The sequence below is a fragment of the Phycodurus eques genome, chromosome 8 (genome assembly GCF_024500275.1).
Source record: "Phycodurus eques isolate BA_2022a chromosome 8, UOR_Pequ_1.1, whole genome shotgun sequence".
Taxonomy (NCBI): domain Eukaryota; kingdom Metazoa; phylum Chordata; class Actinopteri; order Syngnathiformes; family Syngnathidae; genus Phycodurus; species Phycodurus eques.
Genome location: NC_084532.1, coordinates 29,987,009 through 29,997,797, shown reverse-complemented (window position 1 = coordinate 29,997,797; position 10,789 = coordinate 29,987,009). Strand labels below are relative to the sequence as shown.

Sequence of the window (10,789 nt, the reverse complement as noted above, 5' to 3'; positions counted from 1 at the left end):
AACACGCACGCAATACAAATGATTTCATAACAGAATAACTTTATATGCAAGTCAGAATATCACGATGAATGTACACGTATGAAAGAGGACATCGTTAAAGTGGGACGAGAGATGATATGACAACGCGACAACGGTTAAAGGAAGCAAAAGCGCTCTCCCCCAAAATGGACGCCAGCGGGCAGCGACTTGTCGGCTTCACGCGCGTCCCGACAGCAGCTGCAGGACCAGTTCCTCGTCCTCGACCAGCGACAGTCCCGTGTCCAGCGCCGCGTGTTCCTCCTGCTGCCGCCTTGCCTTCTTCCTCCACCTCCTCCCCGGTGCCTCCCCTTCCTCACCGCCGCTGTAGCTGCGTTTAGCGGGCCGATCTTCATTCCGCTCCCGCTCCTCCTCCTCCTCCTCGTCGTCGGGGTCCGGCAGCGTGTCGGGGTCGAACTCTTCCTCGCCGTCGGTGGCCAGGTACGCCACCGCCTCGTCCGACTCGGCTCCGTGCTGCTTGCCGGCCTCCCTCCTGGCAGCTTTGGCCTTCAGCCTCTTCTCGCGGTGTTTGGCCTTCACCTTGCGGCTGTACTCCTGCTTGTCAAACTCCCGGTCCTCCCTCCTCAGCCGCTCCTTGGCCTTTTCCACGTCGATCCCCGACACTTCCTCCTCCACCTCCTCGTCCTCGTCTTCCCGCTGCGGCGCATCGCGGCCGGCGGCCGAGCGCTGCACGGGAGGCCACACCTGCGTGGCTTGTCCTTCCTCGGTGAAGGACACTTTGGTGTTGACTCTGAAGTTCCTCTTGAGGATCTTCTTGGCCTCTTTGAACTTGGTCACCTTTTGGCTTTTCTTCTTGCCTGATTCGTCCATCTGCTTCTGGTGTCCTTCCTCCGGACTGAACACAACCCTTCGCTTGAGCGTCAGGAAGTCGACGTCTCCCAGGTCGTCGTCGTCGTCGTCGTCGTCAGACTCTTCCCGGAGAGGAACATCTCCTCTCAGCTGGGATTTGAAGCCGCTCAGTTCCTCCTCTTCCTCAGACATCTTCTCCGCTCCCTGCGCCTGAGCTTTGTTGAGGAAGCGCACCCGCGGCGCCACCGCCAGGCCCAAGGACAGCGCGTACTCGTGCAGCCGGAGCTCGAAGACGTCGAACACGTCCTTGTTCCTCATCAGGTAGACGGAGCGCAGGTAGGAGACGAAGCAACGCTGCGCCCGCTCCTTCTGCTGCTGCTCCTGAGCCAGGAAGGCCTGCAGCTTCTGCTGAACTTGTTGGAGCTTCTCTGGATTCACCTGTAAGCGAGCAACAAATCACAACATGAACATTAAGACGCTCAGAAAGAAAACAAGGCGTTTTCTAATTTGCTGCCTAAACGGGCTGCAGGAGAAATTCTAACACAAAGTAAACAGTAAGCTTTCTAGTTTGTTGAAGGAAGAGAAACACGTAACTGGGAAGAAATCCAAAGAAGGAATAAACAGTAAGGAAATGGTCTAGGTTGCTGCCTAAACGGGATGCAAAAGGAATGAAGACTGGAAGTAAACCGTGTGTTTCGTAGTTTTCTGCGAAACAATAAATCGAAAACATGAAGGTTTTGTCATTTGCCACCACACTGGATTGCAGAATCAATTGAAACAGTCAACAGTAGTTTTGTTTTTTTTCTTTGCTGCCTAAATCAGCTGCAGAAGACATTCTAACAGAAGCTAAACCGCACGTTTTCTAGTTTTCTGCAGAAGAAATCCAACACAGAAGGTAGGCAGGAAGTTTTTGAGTTGGTGGCCCCAAAGGGCTGCAGATGGAATGATCGAAACTGAAAGCGAAAGGGACGTTTTCTTATTTTCTGCCGAACGGCGCTGAAGAAGAAATCCAAAGAAAGAACAAACAGGAAGTGTTGTAGTTGTTGCTAAACAAGAAATGCAACTACGCAGTAACAAGGAAACGTCCGAGTTTGCTGCCTAAACGGGATGCAGAACCAATCAAAACAGGAAGTCAATTTTGTAGTTTGCTGCTGAACGGGCTGCAGGAGAAATCGGAAACGGAGAGGAAGTCTGCTGCCAAAACGGATTGCAGAAGAAGTTCAAACAGTCGACAGTAAGTTTTGTCGCTTGCTGCCTTAATTGTTAAAAAGGTTTGCAGTCGTTGCAGAAGCATTTGAAAAATTTCGAATTTGCTCCATAAACGGGGCGCCGAAGAAATCCAAACAGGGGCATCGTCAACCGCCGAAGAAAAGGCAAAGAGAGGGCCAGGAGGACCCACCTGGATCTTGTCGACGGGCACCTTCTTCTCCCGCAGCCGGGCAATCATGCCCTTCTCCTCGGAGGGCAGCAGCAGCAGCAGGGCCTCGCCGCCCTCCTTGTAGCGCGCCGTGCGGCCCACCCTGTGGATGTAGGTGTCGGCGTCCTCGGGGCAGTCGTACTGCAGAACCCAGTTGACGGCGGGGAAGTCCAGGCCCCTGGCGGCCACGTCCGTGGCGAAGAGCACGGCGTTCTTCTTGCGCAGGAAGTCGTCGTAGACCTCCACCCGCTTCATCTGCCGCTGCTTGCCGTGCAGCGCCAGCACGGGGACGCCCGGCCGGAGGCGGCAGAAGATGCGGAACAGGTACTGCACCTCCTTGCAGCAGGCGAAGAACACCAAAATCTTCTTCTTCAGGTGGCTTCGGATGAAGGAGAAGAGCACGTTGACCTTGTCGTGGAGCTCGCACACCACGTAGCTCTGCTCCAGCGTGGCCGGCGTGCTGAACTTAGCCTTCTCGTGCACCCACACGTACTCGGGCTCCTTGAGGCTGAGGCGGGCCAGGTCTTTGACCGACTTGGTCTGCGTGGCGGAGAACAGCAGCGTCTGGCGGCTCTCGGGGAGGTTCTCCACAATGGCGTCGAGCGTGTCGGCGAAGCCCATGTCCAGGATTCGGTCGGCTTCGTCCAGCACCAGCACGCGCAGGTCAGTGGCGTGGAAGGCGGCCGTTTCGTCCATGTGCTGCAGCAGCCGGCCCGGGGTGCAGATGACGATGTTGGTGCGGCGGATCTTCTCCGACTCGCCCTTCAGCTCCTTGCCGCCGATGATGAGCCCCGCCGAGAAGTCGTGGTTCTTGCCCACCTTGCGGAGCACCTCGAAGGTCTGGTAGGCGAGCTCCCTGGTCGGGGAGATGATGAGGGCGCCCAGGCCGTCCACGGAGCTCCACTGCTGGCGGTACAGACACTCCAGCACCGGGATGAGGAAGGCTAACGTCTTTCCCGAGCCGGTCTTGGCGGCCCCCAGCACGTCTTTTCCCTGCAAGGCCAAGCCGACCGTCTGCCTCTGGATCTCGGTGGGCAGCCTGTACTGACACTCCTGCAGCCCTAACAAGGTCTTCTTGGAAATAGGGAAGTCGGAGAACTTGACCACTTCCCTGGTGTCGATGTCGGCGTACTTGCTCACCAGCCGCTTGATGTTCTCTCGCTCGACCTGCCACTCTGGCTTCTTCGTCTGGCGCCGTTCACGCTTGACGCGAGCTTTCTTCACGTTGTATTTCTTCTTCCATTTTTCGAAGTCTTTGATGGGATCCGACGTGTTTGCCATGCCGACGACTTTTTTATATTTTTATTTTTTACTTCTTTTTGTAATCTTAAAACATGGAGAGCAGCAGAAAAGACAGCCAAACGCGCTCCGGTTGACGGATGTGTCGGTCAGCGTGGAGCGAACGGCGCCTTGTGATGACGCCATCACCGAGCGCCGTCGTAGTCGAGGTCTTCCATTTTTTAATCATGTTTCCTCCCCCCCCCCGTTAATATTATGATATGGATACTTCCCCTGTTAAGTTAAAATGTAATGAAATGTTATTGTTGCCATGTTTGTATTATTTTATTGCTATTGTATTGTTAATAAATCAATTTGAAGGAAAAAAAAATATATATTTCTTCTTCTTCCTTTTTAACGATGGTTTGCAAAATGTGATAATGCTTTAGCGCCGCTCAAGGATCTTTCATCATTACTCCGTCAGTTTAAAATTAGCGTATTGCATTCGCTTGGATGAAAAAAAAAACAGTTTTTCTGAGTATTTTTTGAGGGCTTTGTTTTTCTGATTTTTTTAAAAATTAATCACTATTTTTTTAATTAGTCCAAAAAGCAGGTGGAAAAAATGAGTCCGAAAAAACAGAAGAAAATAGTCAGAAAAACAGGTGGGAAAAAAATGTGTCCGAAAAACAGAAATAAATAGTCAGAAAAACAAGTGGACATTGTTTTTGTCAGAAAAACATAGCCCTAAAAAATACTCAGAAAAACAGGAGGTTTTTTTTTTTTTTTTTTGTCATCCAAGTGAATGCAATACATTTCTGTAGTACAGTATCTTCTTTACTTGTGGTCGTTTTTTCTCTCTCACAACTTTTGTGAAAATACCCTACAAACTAAACCAGGAGGAATTTGCGCTCCACTCTTGGGTATGAGGCATTCATTTGATCTGTATTTTTATATTTCCAGAAATGTTTTTGTATTGATTTGTTCACTGCTTTTTATTTTTTTATTCGGCCGAAGTCGTTCTCGCGACGGCTCGTCAGTTTCCACTTCGGATCGCTCGGTGGCGCCTGTGAGTTTGATAGCGCTTTCCCGACCGCCATTATTGAACGCGAAGAAGACGCGTCCGGAGACTAGCAGCTCCGCGACAAACAAGAAGCCGCTTCGGATGAAAACAAGCTCCAAATCGATCTTCCGAGGACCGCCGACAAGCCTTATGCGACGCATGGCATGGCGGAGAGACAGGAAAATGAGGTCAGTCAGCGCAGCCGAACAAAGTGGCGCGCTGTTGTTCCAAGCACTCGCGGTTGCTCCCGTCGAGCGCCATCAAGCCAAATCCGAGCAAATGGACTTGTTGAGCGTCACATTGTGACACTTTCAACACCAACTTGTGCTTTAAGGCTGCCACCTGACGGTTTGCTGTTGTCTTTGTAGTTGATGTTGTTCCTGACATTAATGAACATCCAAATGGAGTCAGGTTCAAAACCCGGTGGCATCACGCCATTGCCTCAATTGACCTCAATTCAAACTTCAAACTTGCAGTGCAGCACCGCTCAGAGGGACGACGACGACTCCACTGTTAACACCCTCAGCGACGACTCCTAGCTGCCGCACTCAACTTCAGTAGAATACAAACTACACCCTCAACTAGCTACACTGAACACTCAAAACAACTACAGTGAAACCTCGGTTTACGAACAATTCGCTTCGAAGTTGGTGCTTCGGGAAACAACAAAAAAGGGTTGCCAGCTCGGTTGGTATCAGGAGAAATAAAGCTAACCATACAAGGGGGAACTAAACACGTTTTGAATAATCCTAGTTGCTTTTTCTACAGGCAAAAGAATAGATGAAAATCAGGAATGGGATTTCTGTGGAAAAAGGTCTGAAATGTGATTTTAAGGACATTTGGTCACGCTCCAGTTGTGAGCAGTGAATTTTGTGCTCGCATGGTCCAGGTGGAGGAGGCCAAGCACATCTACCTGCTGATGAAGGAGGAGTACCGCATCTCCAGGAACGTGCGTCTGGCCTGGTTTCTGGGCAAACTCAACCAAGTCATCTGGCCCGCGTCCGAGCGGGAGCTGGTGAGTTCCTCGAGCTCTCCGTTTGCGTTCCAACAATAAGGCGGCCGATCGGAATCCTCCGTTGCAGCTCCACTCCGGCAACGAGTTGGACTTGCTGAGCGTTTTACCCAAAAGATGGCAGCAGGACGCCAACGCCGCCCCGCCGTCCATGTTGATGCCGTCCACCCGCGCCACCTTCTTGGCACGCAGGTATCGCTTCATCATCGAGCTGGACCTCAGCCCCTCCACAGGAATTGTGGTGAGTTCTACTCCGGTCGGCCAATACTGCACTTTTGTCTACTAACTACACACTATCGCACCCTTAACTACGACACACTCATCGGCTGCTACACCCGTAACCACTACACTAAGACAACATGGCGCCTACCCGTGCGGACGCCTCGGTTACGCGTTCTCTAGTTTTGTTTATGTTTTTGTGTTTTTCGTTCGTCTTTGGAGACATTACGTGACTCACTTACACAAGGAAAGAACTATCCAACTATCATGGAGTCTACCCCGGACTTTCTTTCACCAACTTTTGCCCATCCGCTCAGTTTTTTCCCCTGAGTTACTCACCGGAACAACGACCGCGGTCTTTGGCGCATGGAGACGGAGGCGGCGCCACAGAGGGAACCGAGCCGGCATCCAAGTGAAGCTCCGCAAGAGAGGATACAGATTGGCGTTCCCGTCGATTCCACCTCGCGAATCTACACTCCCTACCCAACAAAATGGACGAGCTTCATCTTCTGATAAAGACCAGTAAAGTCTTCGGATGTTCCGCCGCCCTGTGCTTCACGGAGACTTGGCTTTGTGAGGCTGCACCCGATGGCGTCGTCATGCTTCCGGGCTTCTATCTTCACCGGGCGAACCGAGACATGGAATCATCGGGGAAAACATAAGGCGGCGGGATATGCTTCTATCTCAACTATCTCAAGAATGGTGTACGGACGTCACGGAGGTCAGCACACACTGCAGCCCGCGTTTGGAGTCGCTGTTTTTGAACTGTAAGCCATTCTACTCGCCTCGTGAGTTCGCATCATTCATTCTCGCCGGTGTCTACATTCCGCCTCAAGCTAACGCGAACGCCGCACTGCTACTGCTCGCCGAACAAGTAAACGAAATTGAAAAAACACCACCCGGATTCACCCCTCATTATTCTCGGGGACTTTAACAAAGCTAAACTCAACCACAAACTCCCTAAATACAAGCAGCACATCGACTGTCCCACCAGGGAAAATAACATTTGAAACCACTGCTATACTATGCTAAAGAACGCATACCGTGCTATACCTCGTGCATTACTGGGCTCGTCTGATCACTATTTCATTCACTTAATACCAACATACAGGCAAAAACTTAAATGCGTGAAGTCTACAGTGAAAAGTGGAGTGTCTTTGAAAATTCAGCTGGCAGCCTGGATGAATATACGGACACTGTCACATCCTATATTAGTTTCTGTGACGATGTGTGTGTACCAACAAAGTCATTTTGCACGTTCAATAACAACAAGCTGTGGTTCACTGGCAAACTTAAGCAACTTCGCCAAGCTAAGGAGGACGGGTATCAAAGCGGGGGCAGGGCCCTGTATAATCGCGCTAGAAACCAGGTGACTAAAGAAATTAACATTGCAAAGAGGAACGATGCAGCAAAGTTGGAAAAACAGTTTAGCGCTAACGACTCTAAATCAGTTACAAGCGACGGTCCCCCCCAAGCTGAGAACAATAGTAGACTAGCAGACGACTGGAACACCTTCTACTGCAGGTTTGAAAAGGACACTTTCACACCCCACACCCACCCGGCCGTACCACCGAGCACAATCACACCTCTGACTTCTGCGTTGACCCTCCACGAACAGGATGTGGGACGCATCTTCAAACAACAAAAGGTTAACAATGCGGCAGGCCAAGACCTTGTGTCCTCATCCTGCTTTAAAGTCTGCGCGGACCAGCTCGCTCCAGTCTTCACTCAGATCTTCAATAGATCTCTGGAAGTACCATCGTGTTTCAAACGCTCCACCATTCAAACGCTCCACCATTTCAAACGCTCCAGCATCATTCCAGTCCCCAAGAAACCTACAATCTCGGGTCTAAATAACTACAGGCCTGTCGCCTTGACATCTGTGGTCAGGAAGTCCTATGAACGTCTCGTGCTGGACCACCTCAAGAGCGTCACTGGTCCCCTGCTGGACCCGCTGCAGTTTGCCTACCCGGCGAACAGGTCTGTGGATGATGCAGTCAACATGGGACTGCACTTCATCCTAGAACACCTCAACGGCGCGGGGACCTATGCGAGGATCCCGTTCGTGGACTTCAGCTCTGCGTTCGACACCATCATCCCCGAACTCCTCTCCTCCAAGCTTCTCCAGCTCAGCGTCTCGCCTGCCATCTGCCAGTGGATTTACAGCTTCCTGACGGGCAGGACACAGCAGGTGAGGCTGGGGGAGGCCACCTCATCCACGCGCAGCATCAGCCCTGGGGCACCCCAAGGTTGTGTCTTCTCTCCGCTGCTCTTCTCTCTCTACACGAACAACTGTACTTCAACACACCTGGCTGTCAAACTCCTGAAGTTGACAGATGACACCACTGTCGTCGGCCTCATCAAGGACGGTGACGAATCTGCATATCGACAGGAAGCGGAGCGGCTGGAGCTGCGGTGTGGCCGACTCAACCTGGATGATGCTGAACACGGTCAAGACTGTAGAGATGTCTTGACTGTCCAGCTGCCTTGTGTCAACTGTCGAGACCTTCAAGTTCCTGGGAATTACAGTCTCTCAGGACCTGAAGTGGGAGTTCAACACCAACTCCCTCCTCAAAAAGGCCCAGTAGGGGATGTACTTTCTGCGGCTTCTGAGAAAGCACGGCCGTTGCTGAGGCAGTTCTACACAGCGGTCATTGAATCAGTCCTGCGTTCTTCCATCACAGTCTGGTTTGGTGCTGCTACAAAAAAGGACAAACTCCGACTGCGACGGACAATCAAAACTGCTGAAAGGATTGTCGGTACCCCCCCCCCCTACCCGCCCTTGAGGACTCGCACGCTGCCAGAACTAAGACAAGAGCGTGCAAAATCCTCTCGGACCCTCCGCATCCCGATCACCGGCTCTTCCGGCTCCTTCCCTCAGGTAGGCGCCACCGATCAATGCAAACGAGAACGAGCAGACACTTGACTGTCTGTTGTCGTACTCGAGCGGCTCCAACTACCGGAGACAAATTCCTTGTGTGTTTTTTGGACATACTTGGCAAATTAAGATGATTCTGATTCTGACTAGGGCTGCACGATATTTTGTTTGAGCATCGTCATCGCAATGTACGTGTGTGCAATTGACGCTGCGATATTGGTGTCCTGTAATATACAGTGAATCGATTGTAACATTAAAAATGACCAGCAGAGGGACCTGTTTGGACATGCTCAAAAGATGAAAAGATTATACACTTGCTGCTTTTCCCATTTCGCTCCTCAGAATAAAACTCGGCAGTGCGCGAGGTGCATTCCGGGACACTGCGTAAATGGGAGTGAATATGTTCTTTTCTAATACAGTCCATAATTGTAGAAATGGATTACTAGGAAAATTATTTGTGTCAGAATGCTTTAGTTAAAACACTGTACAATCACACTGATAATATGGAATTTGTTTTGTAATAAAAGAGTTGATACGTTATTTTGTTAATATCGTCAACAAGAGTTGCGAGGAAGGCAGAGTTATAAATGTCCTTTCACCATTGTTTCTGTCATACTGTGTTGCACATTAAGAAGCAAATGTCCTGTTTTTGTTTTAATTCCCCATTTTAAAAAAGACCATTCAAGAGTTTTTTTCCCATGTTTTTGAGATTGTAGGGGGAAAGCTGCTGCTGGCTACTAGTGTGGACTGATTGGCTGGCAACAACGGGGAAGTGAAATGCCAGTTTGGGGGGGGAGGGGAATAGCTCATCAGCAATGTACTGGGGGAAAAAACAACTATGAACGAGTTCGTTTTGGACAGGTGAACTTCGTTCAACATTTTGAATGATGAACGATGAACTGAACTAGTTCATTTTTTGGAACAATGAACTGAACTTTGAACTAACCAGCACTCCCACAACTTCTGCAAATTCAACTACTAACTACACGTTCAACTACTACGTTCTCAAATCCAACCGACAGCACACCGTCAGCTGCTACATGCTTAACTACTACAACACCCTCAACAACTGAGTACACCCTCTCCACTACTAAACAGAGAGAGTTTTCGTAACATGTCTGTTTTCAATATTTTAGCAAACTTAGCATCAGCACGCTAATACGCTAACCTGTTTCCCAGGACGACAGCACGGGCGAGCTGATTTTCGACGAGGTTTTCCACGCCTTGTCCAGATGTCTGGCGGGGCTCGCTCAACCCTTCAAGGTCCCCGGAACCGAGCAGCTCTTCACGCCAAAGATCTTCATCACCGTCCTCGTCTACTCCTCCATTTTCGGACTCGCGTCCCATCAGGTCTTCCCCTTTTTTTTCATCTCCCGTACGCCGAAGCGTTTTGGAGAGCTCAGCTTGTCGGTGCGCTGCAGGTCCTGGTGCAGGGATGTCAGCTGGAGCGAACGGACCTGGGCCAGTTCCTGCATCACATCTACCAGCAGCTCAAAGCGGTGGAGAGCAACATCGCCGACGTGCTGAATCAGCAGCATGAAAGTGTAAATCAACATCCTGGGGACGGGAGAGTGAGATTAAGATTACCGCTCTTTTCTCATAATAGCACAACTTTTTGTCTTCCAAAATAATGATTTATTTTCTTAAGATTATGACGTTCTTTTCCTTGGAAGAATAGGATTTGTCTTGTGTGAATGACTTTTTCTCGTAAGAGTGAAACTTTTTCTTTAACGTTCTTTGTGAGATTACATTGTTTTAACTTTTTTTCTTGAAAGAATACTGTTTCTCTCACGAGATTGACTTTTTTCGTCATCAAATTCCGACTTTTATTCACGTCATATTACAATGCATTGTCTCGTAAGATTACAAACTTTTTCTGAAAAGATGAAAACTTTTTTTTCTAACATTGTTTTTCTCGTAATATTGTAACTTTCTCCCCCATAAGAGGATGTTTTTTGTAATACTACACATTTTTCATATGATACTTTTTTCCTCATAAAATACATACTAAAAAAATATTTTAAAATGTTTTTTTTTTTTTCGCAAGACGATGCCTATAAATTTATAATGCTCTCATAAAATACATTCGTCTAATGAGATTTGGACCTTTTTCCGCCCAAGAGTGCGTCTTCTTTTTTCCTTGTGACATCCATTTTTTTT

The 10,789-nt window shown here is 49.4% G+C and overlaps 2 protein-coding genes across 2 annotated transcripts in view; one reads left to right on the top strand and one right to left on the bottom strand.

Annotated features, from left to right (window-relative positions):
* Positions 1-22: 22 nt before the first annotated feature.
* Positions 23-3,635, bottom strand: ddx10 (DEAD (Asp-Glu-Ala-Asp) box polypeptide 10). The gene is made up of 2 exons (XM_061683795.1): positions 2,225-3,635; positions 23-1,263 (listed from the first exon to the last, which is right to left on the bottom strand). The coding sequence occupies exons 1-2, from the start codon at positions 3,521-3,523 to the stop codon at positions 196-198; spliced, it is 2,367 nt and encodes a 788-aa protein (XP_061539779.1). The 5' UTR covers positions 3,524-3,635; the 3' UTR covers positions 23-195.
* A 940-nt stretch (positions 3,636-4,575) lies between these two features.
* szt2 (SZT2 subunit of KICSTOR complex) overlaps positions 4,576-10,789 on the top strand; it is a 64,876-nt gene continuing 58,662 nt past the window's right edge. Inside the window, exons 1-5 of the mRNA XM_061684231.1 lie at positions 4,576-4,708; positions 5,410-5,535; positions 5,603-5,773; positions 9,809-9,979; positions 10,051-10,200. Of these exons, the coding sequence (XP_061540215.1) occupies positions 4,685-4,708; positions 5,410-5,535; positions 5,603-5,773; positions 9,809-9,979; positions 10,051-10,200 (642 nt within the window). The 5' untranslated portion in view covers positions 4,576-4,684. The remainder of the gene's footprint in view (positions 4,709-5,409; positions 5,536-5,602; positions 5,774-9,808; positions 9,980-10,050; positions 10,201-10,789) is intronic.